At 43.1% G+C, this 17,654-nt stretch overlaps 1 protein-coding gene across 1 annotated transcript in view; it reads right to left on the bottom strand.

Annotated features, from left to right (window-relative positions):
- Nucleotides 1-7,715: 7,715 nt before the first annotated feature.
- LOC308164337 (tropomodulin-1-like) overlaps nucleotides 7,716-17,654 on the bottom strand; it is a gene marked incomplete at both ends in the record, with an annotated part of 12,875 nt that continues 2,936 nt past the window's right edge. The window contains 6 exons of the mRNA XM_080538451.1: nucleotides 7,716-7,819; nucleotides 9,442-9,586; nucleotides 10,398-10,541; nucleotides 10,771-10,878; nucleotides 11,190-11,320; nucleotides 11,954-12,043. Coding sequence (XP_080394577.1) covers nucleotides 7,716-7,819; nucleotides 9,442-9,586; nucleotides 10,398-10,541; nucleotides 10,771-10,878; nucleotides 11,190-11,320; nucleotides 11,954-12,043 — 722 coding nt within the window. The remainder of the gene's footprint in view (nucleotides 7,820-9,441; nucleotides 9,587-10,397; nucleotides 10,542-10,770; nucleotides 10,879-11,189; nucleotides 11,321-11,953; nucleotides 12,044-17,654) is intronic.

The following is a 17,654-nucleotide window of genomic DNA, read 5'->3' as shown; positions in this document are numbered from 1 at the left end:
CCCGCATGCCCCAGAGCAAGCATCCAGCCGTCACCGTCAACTCCTTCCCCCGCGAAAGGTAAGGCTGAAGATCCGGTGGTGCGTCAGGAACCTGTGACAGATCCCCTCTCATAACGCGGTCAAACACCCTGGAGAGGATGGGGTCCCCCTTTGTTTCCTTCCTGACCCGGTGAGCAGTCACCGGGGCACTCTCCACCATGTCAAAGTAGAAAATGGTTTGCTCCTTGCTCTTAGGGTGATCAGGAAGTGGAAGGCGTGACAAAGCATCCGCATTGGCGTGTGCCCCTGACCTCCGGTACTTAATGTCATAGTTGTGAGCACTGAGGAGCAGTGCCCAGCGCTGCATGCGGCTTGCTGCCAGGGTCGGTATCCCTGCATACGGACCCAAGATGGATGTCAAAGGACGATGGTCGGTCAGCAGGGTGAACCTCCTTCCGAACAGGTAAGTGTGGAACTTTTTGATTCCAAAGATAATGCTTAATGCTTCTTTCTCTATCTGTGGATAGTTCCTTTCTGCTGTGCTCAGCGTACATGACGCAAACGCGATGGGTTTGTCTTCTCCAGTCGGTGTGATATGGGACACCACGGCGCCCACTCCATATGGCGACGCGTCACATGCGAGTTGGAGAGGCAAGGACGGGTCGAAGTGTGTTAACACCCTCTTGTCGGTCAATGCTGCTTTGGCTATGTTAAACGCTGCGTCACATTCTTTTGACCATGACCATGTTTTGCCCTCCCTCAGTAGTTCGTGCAACGGCTTTAGCCGCGTAGCCAGCTGTGGAATAAACTTGCCATAATAGTTTAGAAGCCCAAGGAAAGATCTCAACTGGCTCACATTCTCGGGAGCAGGAGCCTCTGAAATGGCGGTCACTTTAGAGGGCGCTGTGTGGAGCCCGTCTGCATCGATGACATGGCCCAGGTATTCCACTGCTGCCTTGAAGAAGTCGCATTTTTCCTGGCGAACACGTAAGCCATATTCTTCAAGTCTTCCCAGAGTTTTATCCAGGTTCAGCAGATGTTCTTCATCATCCTTTCCAGTCACCAAGATATCATCCAGATAGCATTGCACACCAGAGAGACCACTCAGGACCTGATCCATGGCCCTCTGGAACACTGCCGGGGCGGAGGTGATGCCAAACGGCAGATGGTGATATCTATAGAGACCCTTGTGGGTGGTGATGGTGAGGAGCTCCTGTGACTCTTTTTCAACATGCATCTGTAGGTAGGCCTGGTTCCGATCGATTTTACTGAATTTCTTACCACCAGCCAACCCAGCAAACAGGTCCTCAATCACTGGAAGAGGGTATTGTTCAACAGTCAGCACCGGGGTTAACAGTTACCTTGAAGTCACCACACAGGCGAACTGATCCATCTCTCTTAATTACCGGGACCACGGGGGTGGCCTAGTCGCTGTATGGTACTGGCTCAATGACCCCAATCTTCACCAGCCTCTGTATATCAGCGTCGACCTTTGGCCTGAGTGCATAGGGAACAGTCCTGGCTTTCATAAAGCGTGGTTTGGAATCAGGTTTGACCTGCAGCTTGACTGTGATGCCTTTCATGCTCCCCAGCTCGTCTTTAAACACAGCTGCATGTCGCTTTAACACTGCTGATAGGCCGGTGGTATCTTCTGATACTGCATTCACCTTTCTCCAGTTCAGACGCATCACCTCCAGCCATGGTCTGCCCATCAGTGCTGGATAGTCCCCTCTGACCACATAGATCGGAAGCCTGACTTTTTGTCCATTTAATTCAACTAGGACCTCAGCCCTCCCAACCATGGAGACGGTTTCACCTGTGTATGTTTTTAGAATGAGCTTTGCCTGAGTCAATGGCATATGGTTCAGTTTTTTTCTCGAACAGTGTCTTTGACATTAGTGATACAGCAGCTCCAGTATCGATTTCCATCGTAATGGGATGTCCTTCCAATAACGGGGTGACACTTTAGGCTGCCGAGCCTCCTTTTACAGTTAACACCTTTATTGGTAACTCCTCTTCTGAGTCTGTTCCACTGCTGCTTGTCTGTCGCTGCTTAACACTGTGCAGTTTCTTCTTTGACCGCCAGTGGTCTGTGTTTGCCTTGTCTGACTTTTTCCTATCTTTAATTAATTTAATTAATTTTGCCATTTAGCAGACGCTTTTATCCAAAGCGACTTACAATTATGAATTACAGGGACATTCCCCCTGGAGTAACTGAGGGCTAAGTGCCTTACCCAAGGGCACACTAGTAGTGGTGTGGCTTCAGGCGGGATTTGAACTCACAACCTTCCGATCCCAAGTCCAACTCACTATCCACTAGACCAACACTACCCTCTTTAAAGGTGTCCTTTGTTGACTTCTCTCTCTTAGCTCTACAAACCCGCTCAATGTGTCCCCTCTTGTCACAGTGACGGCATAGGAGCTCCCTCGCCCAGCATTCTGATGACAGGTGATCACGTTTCCCACAACGATAACATTCCAGGGTACCCCCTCTCTGTCTATCATGTGTGGCTGCTACACCATGCACTCTTGAGGCAGCCCCTAGCTGCAGTGCTTCCCTGGCAGCTAGCTCCATTGATATTGCAATATCCACAGCTGTCTTAAATGTGAGGTGCTCCTCTGTGAGCAGGCGCTTCTGTATTGCCTCACTCCTTAATCCACACACAAGTCTGTCACACAGAGTGTCACACAGTGATGTGCCAAACTGACAATGTTCAGTCAATTTCCTCAGTACTGCTACATATTGAGTAATGGATTCACCTTCCTCTTGATTCCTCTTGTGGAACCTGAACCGCTCTGCAATCACCAAAGGCTTTGGGCAAAAATGTCCATTTAACGTTGTCACAATGTCCGTGTAAGAATAGGCACCTGGCTTATTTGGTTGGAGTAAGTCCCTTAGCAAGCCAAACGTTTTAGCTCCTATTATACTAAGGAAGGTTGCCACCACCTTGTTATCTTTAATGTCATTAGCAATAACAAAAAACTCAAACCGTTCAGTGTAAGCATTCCAAGTCTCTAAAGTGTCATCAAACTGTCCAAATGCTCCCGTCATCGGCATTTTCCCACTTTAAGCAAGTCCGTTTCACTTACTTGTTTACTCTCCTCCAATATGCGCAGTGTGTGAGTTTCTCTTTTTCCGAACTTCACAGCACGCACACCGCCCTGATCATGACTCCCGCCGGTGATAATTTGTAATCCAGGGGGAAACGAAACCGCCGCACAAGTTCGTCAATCCTCGTCGCCAATTGTTTTGTTATGTATATAGCCAATAACATCTAGAATTCACAATAAAGAATGGAGGCAGAGGCGGCGAAACACTTTGATATATCTCCGTAGCTTTACTGACCAAACCGCAGGTATACAGGCATAGTATCACTTCCGCATTCCTGCCCGGGCAACACTAGTTACCTATACGCTTTTCATCACTCCAACTACGGTGGTTCACATAGCTCAAAAATCACACTTCAATACATAACAATTATGCTGAAATCAAATCTCATTATGAACAGTCACTCATTTAGGAACTTTAAAACACACACACACACACACACACACACACAGACACACACACACAGACACACAGAAAACATAGCATGTTCCTTGGTTACAATAATACAAACAAATAACTTGGACTGTCACAACCTACACATGTGTATGTAATGGGGGCAACATACCATATTAAGTTCCTTCTCACTCTCTATGCCACTGGTTGTGTGTGTGTGTGTGTGTGTGTGTGTGTGTGTGTGTGTGTGTGTGTGCACGCATGTGCTATTGGACTGTCATATCCTACACATGTGTATGTAATGGGGGCAACATACCATTCCATGTTCCTTCTTGCTCTCTATGCCACTGGATGATGTGAGAGGGTTTGAGGAGTCCCTCGCTCTCTTTAGGTATTCAGGGAGATATCCCGATGCCTGGCCACTCTGTACAAAGAGATTCTGAATTGTTATTGATTCTCAGCACACAGCATTGTGGGTCTCTATAACAACAAAATGCATGACAAGTCTGTGACAGTATTCAAGGGAAAAGTGTGGAATAACTGATCTAAACCAGTTTACAGCTAAACTCTCATTCACCTCCCAATGCAATAGCTGCCACAAACCACAAGATGGCTTGAGCTCATCTGTATCATGCTGCTGGTTGTACTGTAGCACCCATTCACCTTTTAGTTGTTACATTTACATGTTTTACATTTAGTTGTTAAAGTGTGTTTACTGTCCTCTTGTATATGTGGCCTGTTTTTATTATTATACTGAAATCAAATCTCATTATGAACAGTCACTCATTTGGGAACTTTAAAACACACACACACAGAAAACATAGCATGTTCCTTGGTTACGTTCAAGGAATAATACCATTGTAACAACACAACACATTCTCACCTTGAGTGGTCTGTGAACGTTTTTCTTTATTCCTTTTCTGATTTCTGATTAGTGTTTCCAGGTCATATGGACTACCAGCCTGTTGTACACATTCCTCCTCACTCTCTATGCCTGTGTGTGTGTGTGTGTGTGTGTGTGTGTGTGTGTGTGTGTGTGTGTGTGTGTGTGTGTGTGTGTGTGTGTGTGTGTGTGTGTGTGTGTGTGTGTGTGTGTGTGTGTGTGTTGGGGGGGGGGGATGTGTGTGCGTGTGCTATTGGACTGTCATATCCTACACATGTGTATGTAATTGAGACAACATACCATTTCAAGTTCCTTCTTTCTCTCTAGGCCACTGGATGATGTGAGAGGGTTTGAGGAGTCCCTTGCTCTCTGTTTAGGTTGAAATCCCGACGCATGGCCACTCTGTACAAAGAGATTCTGAATTGTTATTGATTCTCAGCACACAGCATTGTGGGTCTCTATAACAACAAAATGCATGAAGTCAAAATCATATTATGATACACACCCAATATACAGTATAAGGCTGCGTTCGTAAATTCGCTTTGGAAATCTGATCAGCACTCATGGAATGCCTCTTGTCCAGTCAAATGACTTGGTCCCTTTATGACGTCGAACCCAGTGTGCGCTCCGGCGCTCTCTCGAGCGAATCTACGAACGCAGCCAGTTTTATTTGTAAATAGCCTGAGGTGCAAATGATCAACGAAATAATCATTACTGTGTGTCTGTCAAAACAATATCTGAGAATAACTCTATAAGCCATATTTTATCTTTAAAGGACATTTGAAGAATCGTTTCATGTTAGGCTATGTTTGGTTTTGTCTTATAACAACTTTTTGCACACGCGCGTATATGTACACCTATGTGTCGTGCCCCACTTCACCCCATAATCATTACGTCGGTCTGAACACATTGTATATCAACTCTGTGTACCTTCTTATGTCGTGCATGCCATTTGTCTAGTCAAGTCTTTTGTGAATATGTACAATATCAATTTTTTCCTCTTAGTCACGCAAAAATATATGGCAATAACTCTGATTTTGAATGTGGTTATATTATCATGGTATGATAATGGTAATAACATGTATGCAGGAATTTCATTTACAGTTTTTGATGAGGATGACCACACAGCAGTACTGCTGAAACTCAGCTTTAAGCTTCGACATTTAACTGGAATTCAATAACGCTATCAGGATTTGCTATGGGAAAAAAATGGAAAAAAATGATTAAAAACAGTATTGACTGGAGGGCTAGATTTTCCATCATGTGAAGAGAGGGAACATCAGTTTTCCCCCCTGGATTGCGGATAGTTTGTTCAATAATTTGCTTAATCAGCAAAACAATTATATATATAAATAAATAAATACAGTTTAAGAGGACATTATTATGCTTGATAATTCAGTTGTACTCCTTGGTCGGTTGTGAGAATGTCATGGTAACCAGAATGGAATGCTATATCAGCAATAAAGGACCATCTTGTATGTTCTGCTTAAGAATAAATAAAACTTGTTCACAGACCAAAATTGTTTTTTTTTTCCTCCCCCAGTTCTGTTGATGATATGGGATTTACAGTTTTGAAAGAGATCAGGGTGATTTGACTTAAAGGGGGGGATTCACAGATTTTTCACCTCATATGTATCATCTCCACAACTATAGCAGTTTTCACGTGAAGACTGTGATTTATACGTTCTATGTTTATTTCATATGGAACCTTAATGGTGATCTTTTTTGACTACAAAATGACATTGCACTTCAAGAACACTTGGGTAGCTGGCACATTCAAGACCATCGTTTACAGTTCAACTGAAAAAAGCAACAACCAGAACAAAACTCTGACAGTTCAAACCTTATTAGGGGTAATCATTAATAAATAACACCCCTAAATATATTATCTCTACCTACACCTCTGAACATAGCTTCTACCTCCAAATGACATTGCATACAAACGGTGTGAGCTGACTACAAACCTTTATGAACCTCACACAAATGACTTACGTTAAGTGGTTGCAAAATGCTGAAATATGCAGTGTGTAATGTCCTAAATGGTGCGTTTGTAAATACGCTCTGGAAATTTGCTCTGAGTGCTCTGGTTTCAACTGAAATCATTTATTTACCGAACGGTGTGCTCCGGCGCTCTCAGAGCGTATTTACGAACACACCCACAGTCAGGAAGACATCACAGGTGGTGGTGCAGCATTTTACAGAATGGGTGTACACCATTTAAGTTCTACAACCACAAAACATCATCTCCAGTAAAAACAAATAAATATATTCTTTATGGTGGATTAGTCTCACAATGACCAACTGTCATAACTGATCTGTCATCTAACCAGTATCTGTAGAAAAACTGTGAAAGAAAACATTTACAATAGTAGATAAGTACATGCCTCAGGTGAGACAGCATTCACCAGAGTCCCCCCCCCCCCCCCCCCCCGCCTCTTCAAATATAACCATTGCTCTGTTCCAATACTTCTGAAATACATCCTTCCTTCCATCCTCCAACACTTGAAGAAATCACTGATCTATATAATTGGATGAAAAACAGAGTTTTTATAGATCCTGTCAAGTCAGATGAGTTTGTTTGTCAAACAAATTAGTCTGTGAGAGATATTTACTCCAAGTAAAAGAGAAAGGTAGGTAGGAAGGAAGGAAGGATGCACTTTAAAATGTATTTGACCAGGGCCCATCTCTGTAGAGTTGGGGTTGAAACAGGGGTTTATTGTGGGAGTTTGGTTGGATGTGGAGGGGCAGGGCAGGGCGGGGCGGGGTGGGGCGGGCAACTCCGGCAGGGGAGGCTACACGTTTGACCGACACTTGGGGAAGATGGGCCCACCTTCAAGCCTTCTCTTTCTTACTGTGGTAAGGAAGTGAGAGACAGAGACAGAGAGAGGGAGAGAGAAAGATAGGGAGGGAGGGAGGCAGAGTAAGCACACAGAAATTAGAGGAGCAATGAAAACATTTCAATATATTTGTCTTAGACATCTTAGTGTCTTGTCTTAACCATTTTGTAGAACCAACAAGTAAGCAGAAGTGCTTGAAGAGAAACATATAGTCGAGCAAAGCAGTTGTGTCCTGTACCGTTTGCCTGATAGAGTTTTGAAGAAAATAGCCAGTCAAAGTCACCTTCAAACCTTCTCCCATGTCACTGAAATTGTAAAAGCCAGAAGCAAGCCCCTGACAATGAAGGCCTACTTAAGATCTTAAGAGCTACTAAAGAAGGTCACTGCTGGAGAGAGAGAGGAAGGAGGGGGGGTGGAGAAAAGGAGAGGAAGACGCAGGTAGTAATGGGTAGGCAAGAGACTGCTGAAGCAAGAGACTGCTGTAGAGGAAAGACTATTCATAAAATGGCTGTCTTTACTTGGACTTGCTCTTGAACTTTTTACCAAACGCCCTCTCCAACTCTGGCACGGACAGAGTGAGGGTAAAGGAACCATCTGAGTCAGATCGAACAATCCGAGCTGTAACAAAACAGTGGTATACTTAAGCAATAGCTCACGACAGGCCGTGGTATATGCTTATTATATCACAGCTAAGGGGCGTTGTTCGGCCCGACGCGAAAATACCACTTTTATAAAACGGTTACCAACACTGTCAATATGAATTAGAAAAGCACACTCAAATTCAAATAGTTTTTATTCATAATTAATCATCTTAAATAGTTCCCCTCAAATAAAATAGTTCCTCTTATTGCAGTTGGTCGCTAAGCAACAACACTAACATTCTTTTTCATTAACCTAGGCTACTAGCATTGTAGATTTCATAGGAATTTAGCATTTATTTACACAATTTCATTATTTGCATCTATTTATTTACATTAATTTGGATGTCTCCGTTGATTGTACACCCACTAAAAAAACTGTCAACGCGCGGCTGTAGTGGACGCAGGCAGGGCACTCCGAAAACGTCTCGACACATTTTCAAACAGGCTTTATTTTGATAAACACACCACATATTGGGAATCTACATGGTTACTTTGTGTAGGATTTTTATTTTTATTTATTTTTAAGTTGATAAAATGTCCTTGCGATTGAATTAAAAGTCTGTTATATTTGGAATGTTGACCGTGAAACAGGCGTATTCATTTCGAACTGTGATGAGGCTCTACTAATCGTAGCTGTGGTATACGCTCAATATACCACGGCTATGAACCAATCAGATTGCTTGATTTCACCCATCCGTTTTATAAAGATAAATGCATGCCCACCCATGTACACACACACACACACACACACACGCGCAAGCATGTACACACGATGACCGACATTAAATACAACTGTATACAATGAGTGTGCTTTTCACATTCTAAAAGAAACACTAATCATAATAATTTACAAGAGCAGCTCATGCATATCTTCTCAAGAAGAGTCGTAAAATCATACAGACACACAGTGTAATAATAGTATTGATGTATGGAGCAACATTGGTACAAGAACACAGGCATGTCCTGTGATGCTCCTTTTATAAACAGCTTTAAATTAGTCACTGGTAGTGCCTCAGCTCAGCTGTTCCGGATCACAGGAACACCAGTTCAGCTTTGATGATGTCATCTTCCAGAGAGACAAGATCGAAACAGCCAGGAACTTATGTTCCCTGGAATTGGCTCTGCCCCCTTGCCTTATTGAGTTACAGTAAAATTATGATGCTCTGATGGTGCACTAAGTTAGATTACAATCGACTCAAACAGACGGAGAGGCTCAGTTCCATGAGTGCAATGCTTTTTTCATTTCTTGGAAAGTTTATATTTAAAAACAAAATCTATAATATAATATTCAAAGGTCTGAGGTGTGAGTGAGTGAGGGTTTTTGAGGATCGTACAAATGTGAGAATGGAAAAGGATGGATGGAGGAAAAGGATGTCATAAAATTGTGAGATGTCTACTAAGAAAGACAGAGTGAGTGATTGTGGGACTTGTGTGAAAAGATAAGCATCTTTGGGTCTTAGAAAAGCTCAATATGAATTCAGTGTATTATTATTATTATTATTATTATTATTATTATTATTATTATTATTACTATTATTATTAGGATGGTTGCATTAGTGAATGAGTGGTACTGTAGCATGACTGGAACAAAGATCTCACCCAGGTCATTGTTGTTCATCATGGCGTTGGAGCCCCGCAGGCGCGGGCCCTGCTGGGTGAAGTGGTAGCCAAACTTGAGCAACGACCTGTTCTTCTCCAACATACTGGCAATCTCCATCTCCACCTTGTTCCCCAACGGCTGGCTCTGTTTGGAGACGGGGGGGAACGACGAATCACACGCGTTACGATGCAGCATAATGACGACGTATGAAGATTCTCAGGAACATCTGACTTGGATAGTCCCCTAGAGATAGTTAGTTAAACAATCTATCAGCTATCAAGACAAACTATTCAGGTAGATATATTTGGATAGTGCCCTAGAGATAGTTGGTAGATTGTTTAACTAACTATGAAGACAAACTGTTCCTCTAATTCATTTAACCCTTACCCTAAACCTGAAGCACCCTTTGAAAACACGATCAAGCTAAATCTAACTACCCAAATACCTGAACTCTCTGAACAAAGTGGGGCCAAATATGTATGACACATAAACAAATATGAAGCATGGAGTAGTGATATTCATCCTACTATGTTAGGACATATTTCACTTGTTAGATGTACAGTAAGGCCTAATGACCATATTAAGTCTCTAATATAACATTTAGCTTCTTTTATTTTTAATACAATAATCTATCCTTCTGAAAATAACTCCACACTAGTGCAAACGCTTTTCAAACTTGTTGAAAGTACCGTAATCCGTCCAGAGAGAGATATTTATTATCACCATCACATACTGTAAACTGAATATTTCTCTATAAGCTGTGTCTGCTAGCCAGTATAGGGCATCTGATAAGGTGGCAGACACATTCATAGATTGAGCGATAATAAATACATAAATAAAAAGAGACAGACAGACAGACAGACAGACAGATTGTCTTTCAAGGCTTCTGCTTAGGCACTCTAAAGTTCCCGACAGGCAGACAGACAGACAGACAGACAGACCAACTAGTCCCTACCTGGTTGTCGATCTTGAGTTCTTGCAGAGTTGTGTTGGACTGCAGGGCCCCTATCAGAGATAGGATGCCTGTCCCTGTGATGAAGTTAGACTCCACGTTCAGACTCTTCAGAGTGGTGTTGACCTTCAGCATATCAGCCAGGGCCTACCACAAACAGACCCACGGGGGACACTGAATGAAAATATACCGGACACATTATTGCCACGGCAAACAATGGTTTCCAGGAATTTGCTTTGGTGTCAGGTATGTTAAAAAAATATGCGCCACCGAAAAGCTAGCAATTCGATACCGCGGGTGGTGGTGGTGTTTGGACTTCTGTAAAGTCTCCAATGAAATATATGAATCACCAGCCGTGTACAGTTAAGTCACTCACAAAGGCTATGGGGTCGTTACTCCTGGTTCCTACAATACTCAGACGCTCTACGGCCGTGTTCTCTTTCAAGACGTCTGCGTAGGCCTTCAGGACAGGCACTGGAATATTCTAGAAAACAAAAGTGACAAGAAAATACTTTTGTCAAAGAAAAGACGTCGTTCGTAGAGAACTATTATTGGCACTGCTGTTTTCAGCTGTAAGGCCTCCATCAGGGTGGAGCAGGGCTGTGCCTGCTATACAGACCTACATGTCTAACATTGGGTAGTTAAACGGGTGATGGACCGATCTCGCCTTGGAATTTCCATTACACTGATGGCATTGACCCCGACCCCTGGCTTATCAACCATATCCTGTTGATAGTATTACTGTACTGTGTTATATCATAAATCATGCATATGTACATCAATGGTCAGAATTACCCTGATGTTATTGAGGTTGACCTCCAGAAGGTCAGGGTCGTTCCTCTTCATCCTCTGCAGCGTTTCCTCAACATCAGTAGCGTTGGGCTGTTCGTCAGGGACGGGCTTATACTGGGCGCACTGGATAACACCTGCAACGGGCATGGCATACTATGAGTGAAAATCACACTCTTGTTTGGTTCATATATACTAAATCTATTCATTCTATACTATGTAGAAAACTCATTAGAAAAATCTATCAAAAACGTCATTTCATTTTCAAAGGGATGGCTCATTGTTTTTTCAATTCTTTGCAAGTGCTGTAGAACAATCCAGACTGTTTTTGAGTGCATGTACGTGTGCTATTTTGGAATCTCAGCATGTAGCCAACAGCCACGCTCGCCTTAGATCTAACTGAATCACTTTTATGGGGCAAGTAAGCTGCCTTCTCTAAAAAGCAAAACATCTCCTTTAAGAAACTCCATAACAACATAGAGACAGCATGTCAAGTAAAGGTAACAGAATAACAAATAGTTCAGATCAAAGACTGAGATTAAATATGAATTTGCAAGAATTATTAGGCGATAACCAAACTTGAGAACAGTTCTCAATTGGAGCTATTTGTTCTGAAGCATGCATTACAGCTTTGGCCCATTTAACTCTATGTTCAACTTACACCATTTGTCTTGCCACTTGCAAGTTTACAATAAAGGTTTACTGTAAGTATAACATAGGATAAACAGACGAATCACATTAGGGCAGTTCCCAGGAGCTATCCCACTTACTGTTTAAACCTTGTTTGTTGACAATGTTGCTGCTGGCCAGGGCTTCGTAGTACTGCTGGTTACTCATCAGAGTGTGCATGCCCAAAATGGCTGGTGGTGAAGGAGAGGAGATGGAGTGATAGGAAGAAAGGAGAGAAAAAATAAAGTATGAGAGAGCGAGATAGTGGGGGGAGGGGAGAGAGAGAGAGGGGGGGGAGAGAGAGAGAGAGAGAGAGAGAGAGAGAGAGAGAGAGAGAGAGAGAGAGAGAGAGAGAGAGAGAGAGAGAGGGGGGGGCGGGGGGAAGAGAGAGAGAGAGGGGGAGAGAGAGAGAGAGAGTGGGTCAAATGACGTGACCAGAGGGGAATAGATCCAAGGGAAGGTAGTGGGTGGATGCCAACCCTTCCTTCAGTTGGGATTATGTTTACTTGACCGAGTCACCAGAGCAGAGACACAGTAAGTGGGCCTTCAGAGCAGGTTCAAACTCAAAAACATCCCACGCAAAAAAAACATCAGCCCAGACATCCAGTACATTTCACACAAAGCAATTCACATCACGACACACACCAAAAACAACCGTCGCAATGCAGATCACGACGAAGGGCATTGTTCAAGTAGCAATTGTCATTGTTACAAATGTCACTCGATACAGACATTGTTTCCCAGAGCGTGTACGCCCTATGAAGACGGTATAAAGAGTCTAGAGGACAGGCTCATTGTGATGCATGGAATGGAATCAGTGTTTAATACCATCGGTCATTCCATTCCATGCCTTACAATGAAACGGTCCTCCGATTGCTACCTCCACCAGCCTTTCTCCTGCTGGAGAAATACCTTGACTGTGTGTATTTGCCACAGTTACTTTGAAAAAGTATTCTGATTACTGATTACTGATTACTCCTTTAAAAAGTAATCTAGTTACTTTACTGATTACTTGATTTAAAAAGTAACTAAGTTAGATTACTAGTTACTTTTTTAGTTACTATTGGCAGCTGCCTAGGCACCCGACCCCCCCCCCCCCCCCCCGCAACATAAAAATGAAAACTGGTTTTGCCAAAACTCACTTTATTTTAACAGTAACTTAAATTACATAATTAAACTTTAAACAATAACTTAAAACAACAAAATAAAGAGTCTTTCTTTGCCTCACCCAACATAAATACTTGTTTTTAAACAATAAAATAAATATAATCTTTATTTAACACAGTAACTAGCAAGGAGTGGTTTCACAAAACCTAAAACCTACCCTGACCATTCAGATATGATCCTAATATAATCCTAATCCTAAACTGGGTGAGTCTGAGTTTATCAATGAAGAGTGAACTCAGCTGTCAAGACTGGAAGGAGGCCATGAACACGCTATGGAGGCCATGAACACGCTATGGAGGCCATGAACACGCTATGGAGGCCATGAACACACTATGAGTGAAACAGAGGAAAGGGGCGAGTAAACCAGTGGTTGTATCTCATTAACAGAAGCTTCTCAAACCTCTTGTCAGAAAGTCTGTTCCTTCTAGGCGTGAGCACCAAACCTCCCAGACTAAAGAGCCGCTCTACAGGAGCGCTAGATAGGGTTGGAGTGTTATACTTCAAGAAAATGTTCTTAATGTTTGGATACTGATTCAGAATCTGAAGCTCATGCCCTGACCTCAAGTAGTCCATGACTTCCTTTTCTGCCGAGTAGGTCTCCTCTGGCTCCGCCTCAAAAGCAAAAAAGTCCATCTCGCCTTGGTTGGCAGTCGTGGTGGGTACACTGGCAGGGCTCTGTGCTGCAGGAGCAGTTTTGCGACATTCTGCTGTGAGAAGCTCCTTTACTTGCTCCCTCCTACCTTCATCTCTCAGCCATCGGAGTTTGAATTTTGGACAACTAGCAGCTGCGAGAAGGGCATCTTTGTTGTCCAGCACACTGGCAAAACGAGTCTGGATAGCCTGAAAGATATCATTTGATATGTTTATTATTATCTAGTTGTAGCCTATAAGGTCTATTATTTATACCTTTATTTACTAATTATGTATGCAATTAGTTTGTGCAACTGACAACCTACATACTGCAGTATGGTGTGACTCTGCTCCATGTTCATGAATAGTGCAATGAAAATGTATTTATTTATCTTTAAGATGGAACAACATAGCATACCTGCACTATGGCATCTGGAAGGCCTGCAGTCATCTTGGATAGGGTGTCTTTCACAGCAAGGGTCTTCTGCATCAGGACTTCAAGTGTGGGCAGTAAAGTCCCATACGGACAGTCACCTTGTAGGATATCCAGTGCTATAGTTAGAGGCTTCATGACGGTACAGTACTCATGCAGGTACTGGTACTCCTGGTCTTTGAAGCACTTCACTCCCAGCTTGTTGCACAGAGTAGTCAGCTCATTCATGGGGATTTCTGCGATTCTCTTTATGGCTTCGTAAAAGGAATTCCACCTTGTGGATGTCGGTACCAGGAGCTTTCTTTTGTTAACCTCCTCCACCGTTTCTGACGCAACGGTAGATCGGCTTGCTTTCGTCCAGAGAGCTGTGCATTTTGCTGTGCTGCTCCTATACACAGCCTTGCTCTCTGGTTTGGAAGTGATGTACTTCTCCACATCACTTGTAGAAATAAGGTTGAGGGTATGTGAAGCACACCTTTGGTGCGGGGGAAGAATCAGCTGGCCATCACTATCATCCTCAGCTGATAGGATTTCTGACACATCTAAAAAAGTGACATCATCCGTGGCCTCCTCCACCGTCTCATCATCGGACTCTGTGACAGCACGCTGATAGACTTGAAATGCCTTGACAAAGTTAGATCCATTATCTGTCACTGTTGCTACTACTTTGTTGATTAGTCCATATGAAGAGTGAATGTTTTCGATTTCTGCACCAATAACATCATACGTGTGTCTACCGCGGATTCTCCTACACGCCAATGCAGCCTTGTTGCGGTCTAATGTGGATCTACTAATCCAGTGGAGCGTTACTCCCATATAGCTCCTATTGTTAGCTGTCCAAATGTCCGCTGTAGTTGACACATAGTCGACCTCGTTCAGCGCAGCCTTCAGATGTTTTTCCATCTCTGCATACTCCTTCTCCAAGTACGAAGAAAAAGATGTTCTGTGAGGTAGCTCGGCATTGGTAGTAGTGGGGATCTTGTTAATGATGGCACGGAAAGAGGGCGAGTCAACTGTGTTTATGGGCAGCATTTCCTCTACAACATACCGCCCGACCAATTTATTCAACTCTCCCACACTTACAGGTTGTGATTTTGTAGGCCTACTGAAGTCCAGCTTTTGTTGCTTGAGCGGTGTGGGACCTCCCGCAGAAGTCGAGGCCGCGGTCTCTGGGACTTTCTCCGCGAGCTTGACTGTGCTGTGCAGAGATTCCAAATGTTTCTTTAAATTTGATGTTGTGGTTTTACCACAGGACAATATTTTCTTTCCAGCACAGAGTGTACAACGAACATTTATGTTCTTGTCATCCTTTGCTGACACAAACTCAAAATAATCCCTATATTTCCAGCTATTTAACGCATATCTCTGTTCTCGCTCCATTATACGCTTCTGTTTACACTGTGCAATCAGCGTGGTGATACACGTGAGCGATTCTGCTGCACCTCGTGTTGAAAACGTGATCACTGACGTCACTCCCCAAGACGCAAGAAAAGCAATAAATGTTTGTTTACTATCGAACATTACAAAGAAATACTGCATTTAGCCTAAGTTATGAGGTAGTAACGCAATAGTAACGCACAGTCACTCGAATAAGTAACTTTAATCAGATTACTGATTTGGAAATAGTATCGCGATAGAATACTCGTTACTGGGAAAAGTAATCAGATTAGAGTATCGCGATACTTAGTATTGCGTTACCGGCATCACTGGTATAGACTATGCATATTTCTGGGGTTGTTTTATCTTCCGCGCACTCGTCCAGCCAGTGGGTTCAGATGTATTTGGTACAGCACCAGCTCTGAGGCAAGCACAAACGAACAGAGTCAAAACAGGGAGCCAAGAAGAAAGCAGAAAAACAGCAGAAAGAAAGCACTTCCCAAAAAAAACAGCCAGCACATCTTTTCATCTGTCAAGGTGACAGAGTGTATGAGAACAGGTTGTTTTTACAGACACAAACAACAGAGAACAGGCTGTCCATTTTTAGTAGTCCATGGAGCCAGTGACTCATCTGGCGCTATTATTAATTGCAAACCAATGAAGTATCTGAGAGGGCTGAATCACTCCAAGCAAGCAAACTGCCAGGCACCATTTACTGTGACTCAGGAGTGGGCAAACTAAACTAAACACGACGATTTACATTTTAACCATTTAGCAGACGCTTTTATCCAAAGTGACTTACAATTAGAGATTACAGGGGCAGTCTCCCTGGAGTAACTTAGGGTTAAGTGCCTTACTCAAGAATGGTACACCAAAGATGGCGGCCGGCTCACTCGCCATGGAATGTTGATTTTATTCTGTTTTTCTATGGGGTCAGCGTGGGAGGTGCAAGCTTACCTGCCCAACCCGCATCAAACTCACATCAAATCACTTTATTTGGACAGTCCCCCGCAGATAGTTTACTCTGGGCCGGTTTCACAGACAAGGCTTAAGCCTAATCCTGGACTAAATCACACTTGCAATGGAAAATCTCCATTGAAGATGCTTTATAGTCTAGGATTAGGCCTAAGCCTTGTCTGTGAAACCAGCCCTAGATGTTGTAACTTAACTATCAACAAACTCTTCAACTGTCCGCTAAACATGACCCTAACGCTTACACTAACCTAAGTTCTAACCCTAACCCTGACCCTGACCTTTAAACTGAACCCGCAACCTAACCCTAACCTTAGTAAATTGTTGCATAGCAACAGACTTGCAGTTCATTATCTAGAAGATGCAGATGAACTAGAGGGCAGTATCCAAATAAAATGGCGACAGACAACAACATGAAGAAAATGCTATGGCAGGATATGCATGGGCAGGCATCCAGATACCCCGTCTATTGTCCTAGAGAGCGCAACCGTCATGTCCAGCAGGAGGAGACACTAATGGAGGGTATGATGAAGACGAGGACAGGGTGAAGATGGAGGAAGAGGATGTCAGGATGAGGGACACAGGGAGAGGAGGGGTGGAACGCTAGAGGAGACAGCAGAGTGAAATGAGAGCAGAGGATTACTGATGGAGAGACTGTGGTGGTGTTTTTTTTAGGATGAATATAGCATTTCTTCATGCAAAGAGGAAATGGTAGATGCTAAGTGGGATCCTTAGGTCAATCCTCACGTTTACCCTAACCCATAACCCTGACCTAACCAGTTTAAAATCTCCACTTCAATGGAGTGAGGTCAGAGTCAGGCCGTCCCAAGTATCCCACTTAGCATTAACCGTGAGGAAATGGTGACAGGAAGTAGGACAGAAATCGACACAAAGCCACTGTAGGTCTTGTTACCAAAAAGGTTATGCGGTCATTAAGGATCCTCATTGTCTACAGAGAAGATTAATTGACACAGAACATTGTGTTTAGATTAAATAACAGATTAGACACTGGTAGAACTCAAATGTGCATACCATACAGTGAAAGTCCAATCACACGTTACATTATATGTACGGTATTCACCAACATTATGTCTACTTCCTTAGCTCAATGCAGAGAAATGTATACAAAACAGTATGTTCAATTCACAATACAAATTCAATGTCTTTCACAAATGTACAGAATGTAGGAGTGTCTGTAAATGATTGTGTGTGTGTGTGTGTGT

The sequence above is a fragment of the Nansenia antarctica genome (assembly GCF_963989245.1).
Source record: "Nansenia antarctica genome assembly, chromosome: 8".
NCBI classification, from domain to species: domain Eukaryota; kingdom Metazoa; phylum Chordata; class Actinopteri; order Argentiniformes; family Microstomatidae; genus Nansenia; species Nansenia antarctica.
Note: the sequence above shows the minus strand (reverse complement) of the source record. Positions and strands in the feature narration are given on the sequence as shown.